The sequence below is a fragment of the Macrotis lagotis genome, chromosome 8 (genome assembly GCF_037893015.1).
Source record: "Macrotis lagotis isolate mMagLag1 chromosome 8, bilby.v1.9.chrom.fasta, whole genome shotgun sequence".
In the NCBI taxonomy this organism is placed as follows: domain Eukaryota; kingdom Metazoa; phylum Chordata; class Mammalia; order Peramelemorphia; family Peramelidae; genus Macrotis; species Macrotis lagotis.
In genome coordinates, this window is record NC_133665.1 from 1914521 (window position 1) to 1937737 (window position 23217).

Genomic DNA, 23217 nt, shown 5'->3' on the forward strand with positions numbered 1-23217 from the left:
GAGGAAAGCTTTTATTTCATTAAATTTGGGGGGCGGACGGGGTGGGGACAATGACTGGGACCTCAAATCTTGGTTCAATAGAGGAAAGGGTATAAAGTTGTGTAAGCATACTAGTGTCTCCTCGTGAGGATGTCAGCGTGAGTGTGGACGTCATAGCATGTGAGAGACAGTCCTGTTTGTGTGTCGTGTGTGTGTGTGTGTGTGTGTGTGTGTGTGTGTGTGTGTGTGTGTGACTCAGTGTCTGAGAGTTGGTGTGTGGCTCAGATGTTCTCACAGGAAACTGAACCTAATTAATTAATGATCGCCGAGCTTCCCCATTTAGCCCACCCAGACTCACACTCCTCCCCACCAAAAAGTACGAAACAGTGTAGTGTTTGGTGTGTTGGATGGGACGTGGTTGCGTCTCTAAAGGGTTTGTCTGTGTATCTGTCCTGGGAACGTGTCTTCGTGACGATTGCGTGTCTTCTCTGAGTGTGTTAAAATCAAGTGTGCGCGTGTCCCCCTTCTGTTTCCTCTTATTTAGATGTGATCTTGTGTGTGTGTGTGTGTGTGTGTGTGTGTGTGTGTGTGTGTGTGTGTGTGTGTACTGGAACGTTAGAATGTGTGTAACCCTCTTGTGATACTTGAATAGGTGGGTAGGCGTATATCCTATCTGGGTGTGTATTTGTCCCTATTAGTGGGTATGTGTGGGTATCTGTGTTGGGCGTGTGCCTCTTTGAGGGTTTCTGTGTTTTGTGTGTGTGTGTGTGTGTGTGTGTGTGTGTGTGTGTGTGTGTGTGCACGTTGTTCCACTTCTGGCTTGTGGGGTGAGGGCGGGGTGGGGAGGGGGGAGAGGATGGAGCCTCCTTGCGGAGGTGGATGTCCCATCCCGGGAGAGCAGGTTGGGTTTATGGGCTGGTTCTCTGCGTGCGTGAAGAGCCGCCGGCCCCTTCCCTCCACCCTGTCGGGTCCAGCCCCTCCCGTGGGTCCTGGGGAGCCAGGGGCGGAGAAGGGCTCCCCACGGAGCGCACCGGCCAGGCAGGGATTCCCGCTGGGGCGCACTGAGACGCTCCAGGCAGCGCCAGATGCTTCTGGGTGGAGGCTGGAGGGAGAAGGGGAGCAGAGCTGCTCGTGATTCCCCCAGAGAAGTCCGGTGGTTCGTGGGAGAAGGGGCCCGGGTCCCTGCTGGCGGGGCGCGGGCTCCAGGGACCCGGGCCGCTGACGTCAGGCGGCCCCTTTAAATAGAGCCAGCAGCGCGTTCAGCTCGGCATTTCTCGGGGAGCCAGTGAGCCGGCGCCGCCGCGGCCGTGGCCGCCAGCAGCTGCCGCCAGCTCCGGGATCTGACGCCCCTTCCCGCCCCGGGATTACAGGTTCGCGCTCCTCGGCCCCCCAGGGCGACTCGGCCACTGAGGGAGATGGAGGCTTGAGGCTCCGGGGTCGGGAGCGGACCCCGTGCAACGCAGGCCGGGGATGTCTGAGCTGGGACACTCCGGGAGCCTCCCCAACTCCCCGTAGCCTCTTCTCTCCTACGACTAGGAGATGAGGGAAGAGCCGCCGCCTGGTCCCAGAGCTGCCGCCGCCGCCGGGAGTCCCGGGCAGCCGGGCATGGTGGGCGCGCAGACTGGCATCGCCCCGCGAAGAGGGCGGCCCCGACGCCCAGCCCGCAACTGTTGCTCCCCAGGTGGGGTCGCGCCCTCCATGCCCCAGCAGGTCCGGAGCCACCCCGCCGGCGCCCCCCAGGAAACCATGCCCCCTGCTCCGGGCCCATGGAGACATGGCCTGTAGAGTCCTCGGCTGGGCAGTGCCACCTCCCCCCCGGCTGACGCGCAGGTTCCTCTTCATCTTCACGCTCTCTCTGTCCTGCACTTACCTGTGTTACAGCCTTCTCTTCTGCTGTGACAGCCTCTTGCAAAGCCGCGGCCTCGGGGAGCACCGCTGCCTCCTCATCCGGAACGTGGGCGGCAAGAAACTTCTCCAGAAGTCCCCTTACTGCAGCCTAGAGGGGCCGGCGCCCAGCTCTGCCACCCCCGGGGCCCCGGCCCTCAGCTCCGCTCCCGCGCCTGCTCCCCGCCTGGCCGCCACCAACCATTCCGGAACTCCAAAGCTGGGCACCAAGCGACTCCCCCAGGCCATCATCGTGGGAGTGAAGAAGGGGGGCACCCGGGCGGTGCTGGAGTTTATCCGCGTACACCCCGACGTACGAGCTGTGGGCACTGAGCCCCATTTCTTTGATCGGAACTACGACCGGGGTCTGGACTGGTACAGGTAAGGAGAGATTTATCCCTGCCCTTAGGGCTTTGTGAAGGTGGGACTGGCTCCGCGGTAGGGAGTTCTGCATCCCACAACACTCGGACCCAAGGCAGCTGAGGTCTTGGTCCCTGAGTATCTCCTGTGTTCCCCATTTCTCCTCCACCGAGAGGGAACCGCCCTCCCTGGCTGTGTGCGCTCTGGAGATTCGAGATACTTGTGAGTCTCTGCTCCCATCTGGTTGGAGTATTTTCATCTGCGCCCGCCGGTGGCAGACAGGATTGAGTGGGCCCGGTTGAGGGGAAAGGGAAGAAAGTGGCAGCCGGGTGTTGGATTGCAAGAGGCACAGCCGTGGGTTCTTTGCCGCCTCTGCAGTAAGTGAAGCAGACAGGATGGAGAATCTCTGCAGGATATCAAGGGTTAATGGTATTAGCCATGGACTGAGATTCCAGGGCTTGGTGGCTTCATCATTGAGTTGTCGGCTTTGTGGTACCCTTTCTCTTCACCTCCCACCCGCAGCCTCATTCTCTAGACAGCCCAGAGAGGTTTGGGAGTTCATTTCTATCCCCATCAACCTTCCCCACTTGGTTCCCTGCGGCTAGCTCTCACTCCTCCCAGCGACAGTTCTCTACTTTTAATTATGGTAGCAACCCTCCTGGTGAGGCTGAAGAAATTAACGGGGTAGCTGGGACTTTGAGGGATTTGGGGCTTCCAGTATATGAGGCTGTACTGGTGGAGGGTCTACAAAAGGAACCATTGGAACCAATCTCCTGGAAAGGGGTCTGTGCTAGAGCTAATCAGGGTGATCTGGAAACTTCATTATTAAAATGTTAGGGCACCCTGTACTCCTAGGTACTGCTGCTGACAGGGTGCTGAATGGGATTCCTAGATCAAGGGGTTTGTATGTATGTGTGTATGTGGGAGTGTGTGTGGGGGGGACTTGGGTTCAACCTCAATGGTTGAAATTGACCATGCTCTCTGGATTCAAAAGGAAAGTAGCTCTTCCTGGCAATGCCAGTAGAAACTGGGATCTTTAAGGACTGGGGTTTCCTGGGGTTGAAATCAGGGATATAGGTAACTCCAGAATGGCACTGAATTATTTTCATGCAGTACGCCTTGAGAAATAGGATCAGGTTTTCCCTCTAAAATCCCTGCTATCTTTCCATAGCCTTACCTTTACAGAAAGCAGACAAACCAAAATGAAAATGGATCTGGTAGCCTATGAGCTCCATTTTGAAGTCAGTCAATGCCAAATGGGCTCTCAATCCTGGAGGTCAATGAGTGAGTTCAGGGATAGGATTAAAGGTTAAAAATCCTAGAGTTGGAGAGGACATACATTTTTAAACAGGAATCTTCTTTACCACATTCTTGATCCAGATTTTGCTGGAAGACTCCCAAGGATGGAAAATTCACTACTTTTTCTTTTCCATTCTACTTTTGGACAGCTCCAATAGTTATGAAGTTTTTCCTTATATTTAGTTAGGCAGCAGCTCTCCAAGGTGGCATTGACAGCCCTGCTGAACCCCATCTGGTGTTCCCAGGTATCTGTCCATCCACCTGAGTTATTAAGAATCTTCCCATAACCTCCAGGATGACAGTCACTGACTAAAGTCAAGGTTCAAGCTCCTGGTATTTCTTAGGGAGGTTTCTGGCCCTCTTCTTCAGATACTCTAACAATCAGGGTTTACTCAACTTTCCTTCCCTATTTCCCTTCAACCAGACATTAAATAGACAGATTCCTTACTCTTTTTCCATTCCAAAGAGAAGTGCTGTAAAGGCACCTCTAAGCCTTATTTTCAAGGAAAATCCTTTGACTTCTAAGAGTTTTCTTTTTGGTCCCAAGTTTTGTTTCATATTCTTGAACACATTATTCTAGCAAAAGTTATCTATCAGGCTAATATCTCTTGAGATTGAAATTCCAACCATTAAATCACCCCCTCTGAGATCTTTTGGAGATATGTGGATTGGGTTAAGGCATTGTTTTTGCTAGAAGGAATATGTTAGATAATGTATCATCAGGTAAAAGTTTACATATTTATCTATAGTTAATTATGGACAGAGGGAAGGTGCCAGGATTGATAGCAGATTGAAGTCTGTATTGTAGACAAATACTTTACCCAGATGTGATAGTGGAGGTGTATAAGAGAAAGAATTCATGACGGAATGACAAGAGACATGAGTTTTAGTCCTATCCTACCACTAACTAGCTTTTATGTCCTTAGGCATAAACTTCATCTCTCTAGAAATCATGATATCATAGAATAAATATAGTAGGCAGTTAATAAATATTTGTTAAATAACATTGAATAGAATCCAAGTTCCATGAGGAGAGAGATTATTTTGTTTTACTTTTTAATTCCTAGCACTTAGCACAATGATAACTGTTTGATGATTAATTGAATTAATAGATAGAATAGAATATTAGAACTGACAGGGGCCCTGAATGACTATTTAGTCCAGTTGCCCTTTTCACAGATGTGGAATGTGAACTGCAGAGAACTCAAGTGATTTATCAAAGGCTACATTCCTAGTTAGAGGTAGAATAAGAATTAGAATCTGGTGTCCTGTTTCCCCATGTATGAACTTGAGATTTAGCCTCATTCACTTCCTTCATCTTCTAAAAGAGAAATTTGGTCTTTTCAGTCTCTAAGTTATTTTATGATCCTATAAGGACATTGGATATTGGAATGAGGGAGTTTGTTAGGATTGGGTTTGCCAAAGACCAACTTTGCCAACTTTGCCAACTTTGATATTTAGTTGTACCCTTGTTCAACAAATCAATGTCATCAGACTTTTCTCTGACCTCCGAAGGGAAAAAAAACTAAACACCGTATTTCTGCCCGGAAGCAGGCAAAGTAAGGAAGTTGTAAAAGGGAGTTCTACACAAGCTGGGAAATATTTGGACCAGATGATCTCTATTTCAAATCTGAGATTCTGTAATTTGAACTAGAAACAAAAGGGTACAACTCCCTCTCTTTAGCCAAGACACACCTTACCTCCCTTCCAAAACAGAGTATAGAGAATGATAATGGTCATGAGATTAGAGTAAGGTTTAAGGATTGGTGGAAATCCAATTCATAGGCCAAAATTATTAAGTCAAAGGGAAATGGTAACCTGATTGTAACCCTTAAGTTGTCTGTTTTTACTTAACAGTGTAAAATAGATACGTAACAATTCCCTGGGTTTGGGAGAAAGGAATTGGGCTGGCCTCCAGTACTCCTTTGTATGTTGGTTATAACCCAGTTCCCTGATGGAGGCTTGGGCTCCCTTGGTGGAGCAAGTGAAGCATGCTGCAAATGCAAGGTCACAATATTCAAGTATTTCAAGTTCTTTATTGCTCTCTGCCCTCAGATTAATAGCCCCCCACCCATCCCAAACAAAGCTCTTTCTAGGACCCACACCATAACAATATGAGGAGGAGGGAATGAGGTTCCTTTTAACCTCCAGACCAAAAGTTCCTTTCCCTTTCTCCCTCTTTTCTTTTCTTTCTTCCTTTCTTCCTTCTGTCATTTGGGGATGTATAATTTTTATTTTTTAACTTTGGCATGTGTGAGTTTTAGCCTGGTAACTGTGAACCTTGGCTATGAGGGCAGTGTGGTTTTTTCCCCAATTGCATTTTGATTCTGCTGAAATCTCAGTTGATTAACAGCGATGGTGGTGATGGTGGTTGCTATATCTTTCCTGTCTCCTTTCTTTTCCTTCTGGATATTAATTGTTCCCAACTACCAAAAGATTACATATAAAGCAAACTCTGCTCTTATTAATGAAAACTTTGTAGGAAGGGCCTCCCTCCCCATACCTTGATGATTGAGTATTAAAAATTCACTAAATACCCCGAGATCAGACTTTCTTAGAAAAATAGAAAAAATAGGTCTGATACTGTTACTGACTTTTAATTCTTCCCTTTTCAGACTTAAACTCGTCTAACTGTGATTGAAGCTGGATACTATTTCCACATGCAATAAAACTTAATATAGCTATGATTATTTATAATTTTCAAGATACTTTGAAATTATTTCAGTAATTCACAACTCTGGGATAAGTCTTTTCCTGACTAAAAATTGGTAGCTTGACTAGGACTAGGTCCAGGTTTCATCTTTGTCATGTACTACTTGTGTGGTCCTAGGAAAATCACTTGCCTTGTTCAGGCTCCAGCTACCTCATCTATTAAATAAGTTCCAAAGAGGAATTTATTGTGAGGAAACCACTTTGCAAACCTTTAAGTTGCTGTATATCAGTGTAATTAGTCTTATTACTTTGCAAACTACCATAAATTTAACTCCTTTGTATTTATTCTCTTTATATTTGTTATTGTTCTCATATATTCTCTTATCTCCTCTATTAAACTCCAGGAAAGCTGGGGTTGTTTCATGTGTGTGTGTGTGTGTGTGTGTGTGTGTGTGTGTGTGTGTATGTGTGTGTACATATGTGTACGTGCATACACATAGGACTGACACTTAGTAGGTATTTAATAAAGAGCTGTTGATTGATTGACTGGTTTTAGTCACCTGGGGTAAGTTGAGTAGAGAAATTATGAAATGAAGGGGAAATTTTCACTCTCAGCACAATAAACAAACTCCTCTATACTGTGAATAATCAGGATAAATGAGATCTGGCATGCTTGCAGTTTGGACAAGAGGCTAGAATAATATTTAGGAATTAGGTAAAAATCCTATTCAGAGGCCAAAATTGATAAACCAAGGGGAAGGGGTTACCATGTTATAACCCTTAACTACTCTGCTTTTACTTCACTGAACATGAATAATGTCTGAGGATAAGTCAATTGCTTTGTAACTAAAAGCACTGAAGACCCTTCTGGGCTCCTACCTACCATAGATCTAGACCCTTGGAACTTTTAAAGGGAGTATCAGGCAGAATCTTCTTTTTTTAAAATGCTTAATCCTGTGGAATGTGATTCTCCCTTTGTGGAATTACGAGGAGTAGTTTAGATTTTCAAAGAATTTTAGCCTTGGAAAACTGCAGCCTTGGTAAAAGGGATCTTGGAGGTCATGAAGTTCAACTCCTTTTCCTGAATTTGACAAATGATGTGACTGAATTCTGGACAGATGAAGGTATTTGCCCAAGGTCACATGGGCAATAAGAAACAGAGTGGGGAATCTGACTTCAAGTACTCTCATTCCAAATTCTTTCCATATTCTTCAGCCTTTCAATATCCCATTGACATGAGTTTCCAGGAAAAGCTACTGGGCATTCTTTCCTTAGGTGGAACCTTCCAGGTTTTCTTTCTTTGGGGGCTGGAACTGGTGATGGAGATGGTGGTTGGTTGAATTAAAGTTGGAGAAGGGGAAGAGGCTGAGAGAGAATTCTGGAATAGAGCAAAGACTTGCTGGTAGCATTCCTAGTTCCTATCTACCTGTTTCTTCCCTTTGAATTCAGCTGTATTCTCTCAGTAAACTGTAAATTTCTTGGAGACAGGCACAATTTCATTTTTATCTTTGCATTTTCAAGGCCAAGCATAGTGCCTTGTAGGTAGTAAGTACTTCAGATCTTTATAAATTCATTGTATCATTGAGATTGGAGTTGAAAATTCCATTGCAAGGTATAATTAGGAGAAAAACCATGAAGTACAGTGATAAAAAAGAGGGATTTTTGAGTAAGTCCAAATTTTAATTTAGTCAGTGATTATCTCCCGTATGACTTTGACTAAGTCATTTGACTTATCTTGGCTTATTTTCCTCATGTTTAAAATGAAGGCATTGGACTAGATGATCCTCTGCTGTCCTTCCCCATTCTAAATTTATGATTAGCGAGTCTGTGATTTCTATCATGGTGGTGCAAATAACACTTTTCTGGGAGTCCCAGGACCTAGTTCCCAGGGTTCTAGTTCCTCCCTCTGTTCTGCTTCTACAATCATGAGCAGGTCATTTAATTTCTCCAAGACTCAATTTTCTTGTCTGTCATATGAAAATATCATACCATGTTATATCTTTACTAAAATAAAGGTTGACCATGGTCTCTGATGCGATGTTGCTGTCCTATAGTTTTAAGGGTCTTCCAAAGCCCACCAAACACAGGCTGCCCAATTTACTATAAGATTTGGCTTATTCTGATGGAGAATCTCGCCCCTCCTGACATTTTATCCAACAGAATTAGAATGCACAAATTATATAAAGTTAATGGGTAACAATTGGCACAACTTAATATGATGTCACAGTATCAAAAAATGAGTGTATTCTGTAACTCTTGGATTCTGGTTTTTACTATTCAGGTTATTTATTATTTGTTGAGCATCAGTGGTGTTCTTGGGGCTGCATAAAATGTCGAAGACACAGTCCCTGCCCCAGGGGCCTACAGTCTAAGTAAGAGAGACAATAAAAGGCGCAATAAAAGGTCCATTACATTATCCAGCTTGTTTAAATCAAGAAATCAAACTGTAAAAACATGGCTGATCTCCAGTAAATCAAAACTTTACCCAATAATAAACCCAGAGGCAGAAGGAAAGAGGACCATCTGCATGGAGACTTTAATGCAAAACACTTTTCTCATAATTTTTTTATGCACTATTAAATATCTGAAACTCAGAGACTTGAACCAGGCCTGCTATGCACAGATGAACATGCAAGCACACACCATTACAGATGTGAGCACATATGTGGACATGTGGCCTTACAGAGACACACCTGGCCTTTTTTCCTGACCCCCACCTCTCTTCATTCTTTATGAAATGACTGAGTTCATAAATCCACCATCAGCCTTGTAAGCTCTCAGTCCCCCAAACAGCATCCAGGAGATATGACAGATTCTTCCAGCATATGTGCAGACATTGTAATTCAATGTGGAAAATTAATTATGGGTGAGCGGAGCTGTCATAGCCTAGGGATGCTTCCCCAAAGGGTTAGCTTGGCTGCCTTCTCCTTTGCCTTCCTGAGTGGCCAGTGCTGAATCCTTGATAGGTAATGGTTAGAGAACTGTAATTCAGGAGTATGGGAGATGAAGGATGTATTCTTTAATAGATGTTGGTGTTTGATTTAAGAGTGAGGTCTAGTTGTCTTACAGGGAAGAGCCCTGAAGGTGTGCCTCCCAGAAACAGGGTCATGCCTAAGGAAAATGAAGACCTAACTATAGCTACAGGAGGAATTCAGAGTGATTTTCTTCCTAGGTTTTTTCCCTCTGGCTGGGATTTGACAAACCCTCCTTGATACAAATGTAATTTGGTCTTTCCTCATAGGTACAATCTTGGGCAAAACATTTAAATTGGTCTTAGTTTCCTGATCTGTAAAATAAATCCCTTTCCTACTCTAAATTTATGATATATGGAGTAGTCATTTACCATATATTTATTAACCATCTATGCCAGTCACTGTGTTGGGGATACATAAGCTCACAGTCTCATGGAGAGAAAGCATGCAAACAGCTATTTACAATTCTGACATTTAAACTGGACAAAATCGCCAAATGGAAGGCACAAGCATTAAAGGGGATCAGAAAAAGACTTCTAGCAGGTGAGATTTTAGCTGGGACTTAAAGGAAGCCAAGGTATTTAGGAGATAGAGATGGGGAGGGAAGGAATTTCATTCTCCTATCTTAGGGAATTCTCTCCCCACCACTTTTAATGGACCTTCTTTTTCAGTTGAAGATGACTTCTTACTGTGTTCAATATAGGCCATGACCCAAAGTAGGCATTTGATTGATTGTTGACTCATTTTTAAAATTAATTTTGGTTGAGAAGAATGGACTTTATTATTTTTTTAACTCGAGTTCTGTGAATTAGATAGGAATGTCACTAGAACTGGGGAATAGTACCACAACAATTACAATTTCCCAGTGAAACAATAAAATTTCAGTTTAAAGTTAAGCATCATCAAGGTGGGTCATCCTTAGACTGGAGCACATGATGTCTTTTTGTCTTCTCTAGAGACAACTTTTACTGAGGATTCTATTTGGCTGCCATGATATCCTAATGGACTGAACTAATGGTTTAATGGGATTTGTAGTCCGAAGGCAATTTGGATAGGTGGGGAAAGCCATCAGCAAGTTGGGAATACCATTACCCTTCATAAGTAATTCTTATCTGTCCAAGCTGCAGAGCCACAGAATATGTTTAACATTATACTTGTCAGGGTCTACTTTGGCAGACTGACAGGAAAGGGGATGAACTAAAGTAGTTTTAGGCAGTTTGTTTAAAGGGAATCAGACTGGCAGCCCTTCCTGGGAGGGCTTCGAGTTTAGGGTTTTCATATCATGTATTATTTTTATTCTATGTTAACTAAAAAACTCCCAACTCCCACCCTTAAAAATCACCACTCCTCAAGACTGGGCAAGTGAACCCCAGACCTGGACTTAGAAAATATAAGAAGCCCTTGCCCAAGACCTTGGAGGAAGGTTTGATTACTTATAATGAGACTGGAATGAAAGTTCTGAAAGGTCTTAACAAACTGGAAAATCTTCCAATCCAAAACTAGATGTAGTCTAATTCCTTTATTTTACAGATTAAAAATTTGAGGCCCAGAGGTATTAATTGATTTGTCCAAGGTGATGCTGAGAAAGTAAGTGGCATAATTAATAATTTGAATTTAGGCTTTCAGATGCTAAATTGAGGGCTTTTCCTCTGTATCAGGAATTCTTAATCTGCAGTCTGAGAACTTAATGGTTTTTTCCCTTTAAATCAGCAACTGTATTGCAATTTAATTGATTGAAAAATCTTAAACATTTCATTTTATAGCTTTTAAAAAAACATTATTCTTACAAGGGGTCTATATGCTTCACCAGACTTCCAAAAAGTCCATGACATAAAAAAGTCAGCCCTTCTATCCATGAAGATTACTTATTAAAAGATTCAAATCTTGGAGATTTGAATATTTTTAATACTATTCTTTTGTATTTCAAAAATTTTATATTTGTTATTTCATTTAATTCTCACAAATGCCCTATGAAATAAGGAGTTTATTATCATTATCCTTGTTTTAAATATAAAGAATATGATGTTGCAAGTATGTGGTACAGTGAGAGGGCTGGAACTTAAGTCAGGAACACCTGATATCATCTATGTGACTCCAAGCAAGTCACTTAAACTCTGTGTGCCTTAGTTTCTTCTAGTGTCAAATGGTGGCAATAATAGTATCTTATAGGATAATTTCCAGGATCAAATTAAATAATATTTGTAAAGTGTTTTGTAATCCTTCAAGTGACAGATAAAGGCTATTGAAGGTGATGAAAATATTAGGTGACTTGATGAAGGTCATACAACTAAGAAGTAGTGGTGTCTGGGAAGACCTCTACTCATGTTCTTCTGACTCCAAATCAGAATGATACAGGCATTTTTGGATTTTTTTTTTTTTTACTATCTTAAGACCAGTGTAACTAAACTTAGAGATATTCACCGGGAAAAGTTAGCCACAGGACACTTAGAAAAACCAGCATATGATTGATTTTTGTGCATTCATTGTACAAGCAGTTTTCAAATCCCTCCCATATACTAGGGCTAAATACTATACTAAGAGCTGGAGGTCCCAGGGCAAAAAGGAATCCTTTCCCTGTCCTGAAGGAGCTGACATTCTATTAGGAAGAACAACATATATAAGTAAAGGCAATCTAATTTTTTGTGATAAGGGTGGGCAATAGCAACTAAAGAGATCAGAATAGTTCACTCTTTGGGAAGGTAGCATTTAAGCTAAGCCTTGAAGTAATCTACAGATTTTAAGAGACAAGAGATGAGAAAGGAGTGTATTCTTGATTTTGAGATGAGACTATTCTAAGGTGCAGAGAGAAGATCTGGCTGTTGTTTTCCTCTCATCATTCAGATCTTAGAAACTGCAAGTGCCCTTTGTCAAATGGGGTTTTGCCATGTTAGCAGTTTCTGATAGCAAGGACAATTAGAGCAACTGCATGACTGTTGCAGTGCATCTTCTGAGCAGTAGGGGGAGCTTTGTTTCCACTTTCTTTTGGGGTTTTCCCAGGTAATATCATTTGAATAAATACAATTGGGCATTTTCAGTTCATCAGATTCCTCTTTAATACAGTAATTAATGGAAAGGATACTTTAATACCCCAGAACTGGGAAGAGAAGCCGATGTTTTTCTCTTGTAAGTCCCTTACTTGAAATGATGTTGGCAAGGTAAATGAGCTTTCCATTCAAAAGCAATGACTTCCCTGATTTCTACCTTCTTTTAATTGGAGCAAAGCAGTGGGTGTCTACAATTGCAGAATATCATCATGCTAATCTTTGGTTGGCTAGATAATTATCAAAACTGATAATGATCTGATTTAGTTCCAGCTCTGAATAATGACTATCCTGGGCCTCTTTAGGTATCAGTGGTAGAGCCCAGTTAAGTCCCAGTTAAAACTGAACATTGAAGGTGTGGGGTTCCTTAGCATTCATAAAGCTGGTTGCTGCTGTCATTGCGGCTATTGTCACTGCTGCTACTACTTCTGCCATGGAGATTCTAATTATAGAGATGGAGGTAATGAAACAAAAGGAGTGTCCTAGGATGAGGGAGCTTAGGGAGCAAGGGAAGGAATGAAATTATCAATTCTGGAGTACCCAGGGGAACTGAAAGGTTAAAGTGGAGTGGTCTTGTAAACTGAAAATTGAGAGAGAGGTGGGGCAGGGGAGAAAGGAAGAAGGAGAAGAAGAGGGGGAGAGAGAAAGAGAGAAAGAAAGAGCAAGAAAATATTGGAATACCAGGGAAATGCTCTGTTTAGAAAAAAAACAAGTCACTGTACTTTCCCTGTATTTTGGGAGGGTGTTTGGGCAGGTGACCTCAATATTTAAGGCACATGTGATAAAGTGGCCAAACTCAAAAAGAAAAGGTCAGTTCTAGATTCATAAACTAAGCTATCTTTTCCCTAGTCATTCATCACTAGGAAACCTTCTGAAACACTGGAGGGACAGCTTGGTGCTGCAGTGGATAGAGCACCAACCCTGGAGTTAGAAGAACCTGAATTCAAATCTGGGCTCAGACACATAATAATTACCTAGGTGTGTGACCTTGGGCAAGTCACTCAACACATTTGCCTTGCAAGGAAAAAAAAGTAAGAAAGATTGGGAATGCTTCATCAATAAACCAGTACCACTATTGGAAAAATACTCTGCCTCCCAACTTTTGTCTCATAGAATCCCTGACTTTCTTTGAGACTCACTTCAAGGCCCACCTCCTAGAGCAGACCTTTCCCAGATACTTCAAGCTGTCTATGCTTTCCCCTGTAAATTTACCTTCCATCTTTATAGAGATCCTGGTATCCCAAAAGTATTTTGTTCCGTCATTTTCGTCATGCCTTACTCTTCATGATCCCATATGATGTTTTCCTGGCAAAGAAACTGCAATTGTTTGCTGTTTCCTTCTCCAGCTCATTTGATAGTTAAGGAAACTGAGGTAGTTACATGACCTGTCCAATATCACACACAGCTAGTGAGTGTATGAAGCTGAATGTGAATTCAGAAAGAAGAGCCTTCCTGACTTCAGACTCAGCACTCTATCTACTGTGCCAGTAAAACTTTGATCTTTAGGGGCAGCTTGATCTTTAGGGGCGGCTAGGTGGTGTAGTGGATAAAGCACTGGCCTTGGAGTCAGGAGTACCTGGGTTTAAATCCAGTCTCAGACACTTAATAATTACCTAGCTGTGTGGCCTTGGGCAAGCCACTTAACCCCATTTGCCTTGCAAAAACCTAAAAACAAAACAAAACAAAATTTGATCTTTACTAACACTTCTGGGACATCAAACTATTAGCATTAGAACTTAAAACAGTAATGAGAATTTGGGGACAACCTGTATATTTATCTTGTATGCAAGAGTTTATGTACTGCTTTCTCTTCTAGTAAGTTCCTTGAGGCGAGGGCTAGTTTTTGCTTTTTCTTATATTTCTTTGCACTTAGCACAGTTCCTAGTATGTAGTGAAGGCTTAATAAATGAAAGTGAAGATAGATAAGGGACAATCACTTTATGCTCAAATATTCAACTGAATCTGTGATCATAAGTTGTTTCCAAAATATAGATCACAACCCATCATGCTTCCCCAGCTTCTGCAACTCGTGCCCTTTGATCAATCACAGGAGATCCACTCAATGTACCGGGAGATTTCTTTGCTTCCTTTTGACATCTTTGGATGTCACTAAGTCATTACATTTTGGATAGGGAGGGGAGGTAGAAGATAAAGGGAGAGAGAATCATAGGAAATGGTGGCCACAATGAATGGCCTGTCTCACAATGATCAAAGGTAAGACTTAAATGAACCCAGGAGGAATTCATGTAGAGTTCATTGAATAGAGAGAAGAAATTATGATCATAGATTTAGAGTTGGAAGAAACCATAGAGGCCACATCCCTTTCGTTTTACTGATAGAGAAATAAATTGAAGGTCATAGATGTCAAGTGACTGACCGAAGGCCACACAGAGGAAGAAGGACAATGGAACACATGAGCTGTCCATTGACTTTTGCTCTAATTATATACTCTTTCATTACTGAGATTATATCTAGAAGCTTGGTGGCTGGTAGGCAGCCTAGAACTCTTAAGGTTTGAAACTGCATATGAAAATACCTATCACAAATAACAATGAAGGTTTCTTCATGCATGATTTCAGACTTTATCAGAAATATTAGACTACCTTCCAATCAAGAGGTTTTTAGAGAAATACTGATTTAGTTGAGGGGGTAGGGTGAGTTCACTTCCCTAGAGATCCTTGAGAGTCAGATTCCCACCTGTCTTGAACAAATTAGGTAAGATCTTTATGTTCTCTCTTTTTTTCAATCTCATAAGATAAACGTGAAGGTTCCTGACTTGAAGAAATTACTTTAACAGAGCTGTTTTTTTTCTTCTTTTGTACATCTTCCTTTCTTCTTCTGTAATAATCTGGCCCCAAATATTTCCAAACTCCCCTATGCTGCCACTGAAAGACATTGTGCTGTGGTGGCATATTTATTTATTTTGCATCATGTTTCTGCTTTGATGGGTCTAATGCAGATATGAAATCATCTAACAACTTACATTTTGCCTGAGTGAGGTTGCTAAAGTGGAGGCAGCAGCATTTCCCAGGATCAATCCCCATCTCAGAAGTGGTTGGTTAAGCCCTCGGTCGGCTCTTGCCGCTTCCAGCTGAAACAGTGTGGGATCTGAATTATTAATTCCGTGACAAATGAGTTAAGTCATTGCAAAGCCCTGTAGCTGCAGAACTCCTCATTTAGCTTGTTTCCCCCAAAACTTTCTGAGCCAAATGGCAACTCAAACATCTCCATTAACCTGTCATTATACACTAAAGTATCAGAATCTCTGGATGCCACTAAGTCATTACACTTGGAATGGGGAGGGCAGGTAGAAGATAAAGGGAGAGAGAATCATAAGAAATGGTGGCCACAATGAATGGCCTGTCTCACAATGATCAAAGGTAAGACTTAAATGAACCCAGGAGGAATTCATGTAGAGTTCATTGAATAGAGAGAAGAAATTAGGATCATAGATTTAGAGTTGGAAGAAACCATAGAGGTCACATCCCCTTTGTTTTACTGATAGAGAAACAAATTGAGGGTTATAGATGTCAAGTGACTGACCCAAGGTCATACAGATGAAAAGGGACAGAACCTCATAAAAATGGGGTTTGCACCATTTCAGAGAGATGGAATGTCAAGGCAGGAAATTGTTCCCAGAACTTCCCATAGTATGGTTAGATCTGCATTCACTTTAGAGAAAGGAATACCCTGCTTCACCTGCAGGATCTCTTCTGTCTTGTAAGATATGCAGGTCTCACACTTAGATCAAACAATGACACTGAAACACAGCCTGACTAGACTTCTGTGTTTTTCAGATGCAAAAAGGAGCAACTTTGCTACTTGATCCTTTAGGTGAACAAAATATGATATCAATGTGGAAATAAAAATATAAACAAACAAAAAAAGGAACAAAGCCTTCATCTCCAAAACTTCAGAATTATAGACAGATAAGATAGAAAGATAGACAGACAAGCACATAGATGATAGCTAGATAGTTTGATAGATGCATGATAGATAAATAGAGAGACAGACTGGGAGACAGAGTCAGACAGAGACAGAAAAAGATTGAAGGACTTAACTCATCAGTTACTGTGTCAAGTGTTGTTTACAAAAACAAACAAACAAAACATCCCCTACCCTCTAGGAACTACAATCTAATGGGAGAAATTCCCAGGCACTGTCCACTTAAGAATACAGAGGAGAAAACAGCCAAGATATCTCAGGGAAATTCCCACAGGCTTTGATGGCTGTGCTCACCTATATTTGATTAGGGAAGACTTAAATTAACTCAGCATCTAAGCAAGCGAGATTGAGAATAAGACTTGAACATTAGTGTCCCCTGCTCTGGTCAAGGACATCAGTGCTCCTGGCTGGGACCAGAGTTATTAGAAGGGCCTAGGGAAATAGGGTAAGCTTGTGAAAGCTTGTAGATATTATAAACCTGGTTCCTTTGAAAGGCAGGAGACAATGTCACAAGTCTATCCTTTATCTCCTTTCCTGGTTATCTGTAAGGGAAGCATGGTCACCTAGAAGCTTTGGCATTTTCCCTCAAAACAGTAACAACTTCACCTGCTCGGTTGTCCCTTTCCATCTCCCTTTTTCTTTGTAAAAGTCTTTTCCACTCATGATTTTGACCATGTTGAAGAACTCCAGAAGCAGCTTCTCTTCTCCCTTTTCCCTATGGTCTTACTAGCTTCTGTTCTGTGAATTCATCCTTATAGAACTTCCTGACAGTTTGAAACTAGGGTTGCTAAAGTACCCATTTCACAATATTTACTTTTATCTAGGACCCAACTTCCATTACATCTAGGATGGGGAAATATAAGGACTCCTAGGCCCCTGATTCAACAACTCTGCCTCATGGCTCTTCCTGCTTTAACTTAGACACTGGTATCAAGAACCATTCTGACCTTTTTCACCAAGACCCAGCCTTTTACCCAAGGTCCAGGAAGTGGTTTCCTTTCTTTCCCCTAGTGCCTAAGTTGCTTTTCATATGGAATTTTCATATGGAGTTAGAGGTCTTGAGTTCAAATTTCAGCTCTGTCACTTACTGTCTAGGGAAGACCTCAGTTTCCTCATCTGTAAATTGAAGGCCTTGGATTTTACCTCTCTGATCCTTGCAGATCTGAATCAATGCTGCTAAAATCTTAGTTCTCCAACTTTGTCTTACCAGCTCCCTTATCTTAGCCCTGAACCCTAATTTTCTTATTTGGATTCTCTTTATTTGTTGCCAGATTTTCCCAATTCTGACTGCCAACATGTCTTTCTTGTCTCAGTATTTGAGAATTTGTAAGCAGTTTTGTCTTCATATTTTCCATCCTTGTTCTTTATGATTTTAGTTTCATCATGTCCCTTATCAGCTTTTCTCTTTTCAGAGTGAAGGGTCCTAATCTCTTCAGTCTGATCCCTATCCTATTATCTTCTCCTAGGGCTTCCCATAACCCCTTAATCAAGTTTTTAGACTGTCTGGTTTTCAGACCTCAGTCATCCCTCTTCTGGTTATTCCCATCACCATCAGAGCCATAATTATTTCCCTTTCCTTCCTTTTACTCTGCACTAACTCTCCTATCAGTCCCTGGATCAGAAAGATCTCTCCCTCCTCATGGCTTTCAATGAACTTGCAGAAGGGGTTATGCACTAGAGCATGGATCTATAAGAAGGCCTGAACCCCCAGCTCTTCCCAGGATTCTTCAAATTTGGGGTTTAGTTTCAAAATATTTATTAATTAGCAATTTTCATGTGAGGAGCCTTAATCTGGGTGGTCATGGTGTGTGTTTATGTGTGTGTGTGTGTGTGTGTGTGTGTGTGTGTGTGTAAATATGTAGTGAGCATAAATGCTTATGTGTACCTACTGTGGATGAGAAAAGGCACTGGTCCTTGCTTTCAAACCATCAAGCTTAAAGACACAAGGGATGCACTATGGAAGACCTGACTGTCCTCCCCAACCTCATCTTTTAAAGGTCAAGTATATATCAGCTTCTCTGAGGAGCCATTTATGATTCTGTCCTTCATAAATCTGTCCAAACTCTTTTAAAATCAATTTATATTTCCTGCCATGTCACCTCTTGTGGTAATGAGTGCCATGGGTTTATCATCTGCTATATGAAGGAGTATTTCTTGTCATTTTTTCCTAAACTGACCTTCCTCAGCTTTCCAGGAGTGCTCTTTGACCTCCTAATATTTGTAAATGCTTTAAACAAGTGGTTATTCTTCTCCATGTTGTATCCATGCCCTTCTATAATATGGCTTCATAGAGTTTGATCATGGTTGCTCTCAACAAGCACCTTTTTAGGGTGAAAATCCTAAATTTTAAAGTCTTCCTTCTTATGACATGACACCACTACCATCCTATCCTCTTGATGAAATGCTATTTTAAGGCAAATATTTTAAAGTATATAATTTATATGAAGAACAATGACTGATTAAATATATTCAAAGGAGAGTGGCTAAAATGATATAGGTTTTGGAAAAAAAACATAAAAAACAGTTGAAGAAACTGGGTTGTTTAACCTAAAAAAGAAAATATTGGCAAGGGGACATCATTGCTGTCTTTAAATATTTGCTGGACTTTAAAAATGATGGAGGGAATGGATATTTTCTATTGTTTCAAGGGCTAGAACTAGGATCAGTAGTTAGTACTTTTCTTCCCAATTCTACTTCCCCAAATTACTTTGTATTTTCTTTGTATATATTTTATTGACTTATGCCAATGTTTTTTTTTTCTCTTGGTAGAATATAAGTTCCTTGAGGGCGGGCATTATCAATGCTTGGCAAATAAGAGACATTAAAAATCCTTGCTTCTTGTTGTTGGTAATATCTGGAATCAAATTCCAGCCTCTGACATCTATGAGATCTATTGAACATGGACACAATCTTAGTTTCAGTTTCCTCATCTTTAAAAGGAGGATACTACTACTACTACCACTACTACTACTACTACTACTACTACTACTACTACTACTACTACTACAGTTACTACTACTACTGCTGCTATCACTGCTACTGCTGTTACCACTACCACCACTACTACTGCCACTACCACCACTACCACTACTACCAGTACCACCACCACTACCATTCCACCTGTAGAGCTAATATTTGCAAATCTCAAATGAAATGAATATGAGTATACAATGTGGAATGTAGCATTATACTTTATATTTAGGTAAACAAAATACTTTATAAGCTCAAAATGCTGGGTCTATTTGAATTCCAAATTCCAAATTTCTTCTCAATGGAAGGGAGAACTTTGTAAAATGGAAATTAGCTTCTCAATGAAAGAATTCCATGAGAGTCTGGATAACTACTTATTAAGAATATTATCATTTTAGGGGAATACTACACTTAGAGAAAAGATTGGACCAGATTACCTTCTAAAGTCCTTTCAGTTAACCAATTAATCAAACAATCAGTATTTGTTATTCATCTACTATGTGCCAGTCACTGTGTTGGAGGCTGGTGATACAAAGAAATGAAATAGTTGATGCCCTCAAGGAGCTTACATTCTATCTAAGGAGAAAATGTGTAACTTATAAATATGTGCCAAACAAATATTTTTTTTTGTCAAGGAAAGTTACTGGGAACTTGAGGGGATCAAAGCAGGCTTTAGATAGATCTCTTAGGTTCAAGGTTCTTTGATTCTATTATGTTGCTTTTCTGTCATTCAGTATATGGATATTAACTCTATTTGATTCTATTATTTTGCTTTTCTTGTTGTTCAATCTATGGATATTAACTTCCTTGCTTCCAAGTGCATAAATTCTCCTCAGTGGATTATTTAGACTACTGATATCATATAGAAATGTTTGTCTGTTTCTATCGCTTTTTCTGTCTCTTGCTCTTTTCTTCTTTTGCTTGCCTTCCCTTTCTTTTTCTCTATCTCTGACTCCATCTCTGTTTCTCTGTCTCTGTGTGTTTCTTTCTGTCTGTCTGTCTTTTTGTCTCTCTGTCTGTCTGTATCTCTGTCTCTGTGTCTCTATCTCTGTCATTGTTCCTGTCTGTGTTTTTCTTTCTTTCTTTTTCTCAGAAGAGCTGGAAGACATTTCAGAGGGCATGTAGTCTAACATCCTCATTTTGCAGATAATTAAAATACAGCCCAGAGAGAAGAACTGGTTTAGCCCAAAGTCACACAACTAATAAATAGTTCAGGGCTCCTGACTCTAGATACAGGGTTCTTCCTACTTGTGAATAGTCTCAGTGCTACTGTTATGGAACTGGGACTCTTTTACTACATTCCTTCCCATCTTTACTCTTCCACTTTATTTTGGAGCACCTGAACCTACCTAGAGACAAGAATGAGTGGAATTTGAAATAATTGAATGATTAAATGAAATGAAATTTATTAAATACTTTGCACTAAGTAATGTGGATACAGAATGATAATTCTTCAAGTAGATGGTTTCAGCTGCTAATGAGATGTGAAGGTCTTCTAGTTCTTATAGTACAGAGACAAAGCAAATAACAATGCCTCTACTTTAGGCATTAAAAATAATTTCCATTTCTGATGTTGGAGCATTTGTCACTTCCAGTAACTTTGATATTCTTTGGTGGGTATTTAGGGCTGTTTCATCTGCAGGAATAGTTTCCCATCTGCATCTCTTACATCTTTTCAAGGGTGAAGGCTGACCCGGAAGCAGGACTATTGGGTCTAGGAGGGGATGATGATGACACTTGGGCTCTTGGGTTTGCATGCTCATTGGTATCAGTTGGTCAGCAATTGATGTTAGGAGTGATATTACTCTTTCTTCTCTCCCAAATGATGACTGGCATGAAGCAAGCACTAAAAAAAGATCAATTATTGTGAATGGGACTGCTATTCTCAAGGTTGTGGACTTCAGGGTGCTGATCTGTCTTTACTGGGGTCTCAAAGGAGGTTTTGACTTACCTGATACATACTAAATCATGTCTTTCTATCAGGGTACCTAGAATCATTAAAATTGATAGAACTGGTTTTCACAGTGGGGTTAGCTCAGAATATCTGCAGCTGGACAGTACTAGTAGGGAGAGACCCATAAATTGTTAATATGGGTCCATGGGTCAAAGTGGCTGGATGTTAAATGATATTCTCAGGAGTGCTAGGGACTTGTGTTTTGGCCAGTAAAGACCAGCAACCATAGTAGAAAGAGGACTGAGATTGAAATCAGGGGCCTGGTTCAAATTCCAGTTTTGCTTCTTACTAACTCTGTGACCTCAAACAAATTGCCTAAGTAAACTGGACCTCAGTTTTCTCATCTATAAAAGGCAGGCTCTGGACTAAATAATTTCCAAAGTTCCTTCCAGTTCTAAATCTCTAGGAAGTCACAGGCTGACAACATGAAGATATGTAGATCAGGTTACTGAGTTTGGAAGCCCAAGACAATATAATTACCCTCATCACCCATCTATCTGACTGCCCCAGTTGTCCTTCCTGAACTGAACCTGGGATCTCTAGGCAGACTTCTCCTCTGTGTCTGGGGAGCTACCGGCTACCTGAAGGCAGACTCAATTCAGTTATGTCTTCTTTTGAAGCATGACTTTGTTCTCTGAAGTCTAGGAGTCTCTTTCTTTAGTGCTAACATAGGAATTCTGTCTCTGGAATTGGTCAGGAGGCTCCCCCATGATCATTTAGGAAGATCACTAAGTTACAGAGTGTGAGATTGGACCCACCCCATTCCTTTGTGGTTCCTATGGAAACCAGGCTCTGGCCCCAGTGTGGTGGTCTGGGCCTGTTCTCAGATCAATGTGTAGAGATCAGCAGGCAGCACCATGTTTAATTAGTGCAGATAAAACAGTTCAGTGCCACTTTCTCTCTATAACCTTGCTTGGGTGCCAAGCTATAAGAGCAGAGGGCATGAAAATATAAAATGCTGAATTGATTTTAGTCTCCTAAAGTGGTGCAATTAAACAACGCTGTTGGATGAGTTTTGTAACCTCAGCAGCATGATGAACTCCCATTTTCTTTGCCCACAGACCCCCAGAAGTCAATACAAGATTTGGTGTTGATAACTATATCCCGGAAAGCAATTGTGAAACCTGGGCAGCCAGCATCTTTTATTTCCTTTATTTATGGACCCACCACAAACTGGTGGCAGTTAAGGAATTTGGTAGAGGAATACTCCCAATGGCATAATTGCCTGGCCCAGGATGAATTTTTGTAAACACTTCCATTTTATCTTCCTGCAACATGGTTCTGACCATATCACTCCTTTGCTGGAGAAGTTTTGGTGGTTCCCTACTTTTTCTAGGATAAAATGTACACTTTGTGAAAAAAAAACCTGCACTGTTTAGCATCTAAAGTCCTTTGCAGAATGTTACTAGGCTACTTTCCTAGCTTTCTGGCACATTTTCTTCATATAATTTTGTGCTCTAACCAAGTTACTCTATTTGCTTCCCCCATACATCACGTTTAACTTCCTCATTCTGAGTCCTTGTACAGGTTCTTTCTACTCTTAAGCCTAGGAGATACTAATTCCCTATCTCCACCTCTCAAAATCCTTTACTCAAGTTCCATGAGCTTTTTCCTCATCCCTTCCTCCCTTCCATGTGGCAGTTCCCTCTTCTAGGAAATTTGAATATATGCAGTGTGTATCTGTGTGTGTGTGTGTGTGTGTGTGTGTGTGTGTGTGTGTGTGTGTTGTATTTACTTATCTGTGTTTATAAGTACTATCCCCAATAGAATATAAACTCCTTTAGGGCAAGAAGTGATTTGCTCTTGTTTACCTATCTTTAGTATAAAGCTTAGTCCATAGTAAGTACTTCCCCTTCGCCCAATTCTCCTTCCCTTTTCCCTTTCCTTTTCCTTGTTCCTCCCCTTCCTCTTCCCTTCCCCTTCTTTTCCATCCCTTCTCTTTCTTGTTTTTCTCTTTCCTTACTTTTTCTGTTTTTCCTTATTCTCCTTTTTACCTTCCCTTCCATTTACCATTTTTCTTTCCCTCTTTCCTTCCCTTTTCCCTTTCTTCTTCCTCTCACTTTCCCTTCTCTCTTTCATTTTCTTCCATTTCCTCTCCCTTTCCTTTTCCCATTCCCTTTCCTTTTCCTTTTCCTTCCCTTCCCTTTCTCTCCCCCCTACT

General features: G+C 41.4%; 1 protein-coding gene across 1 annotated transcript in view; it reads left to right on the plus strand.

The window, feature by feature from the left end:
• Window positions 1-1753: 1753 nt before the first annotated feature.
• The window catches only part of HS3ST2 (heparan sulfate-glucosamine 3-sulfotransferase 2), a 131471-nt gene continuing 110007 nt past the window's right edge, over window positions 1754-23217 (plus strand). The window contains exon 1 of the mRNA XM_074196226.1: window positions 1754-2244. Within this exon, the coding sequence (XP_074052327.1) occupies window positions 1754-2244 (491 nt within the window). The remainder of the gene's footprint in view (window positions 2245-23217) is intronic.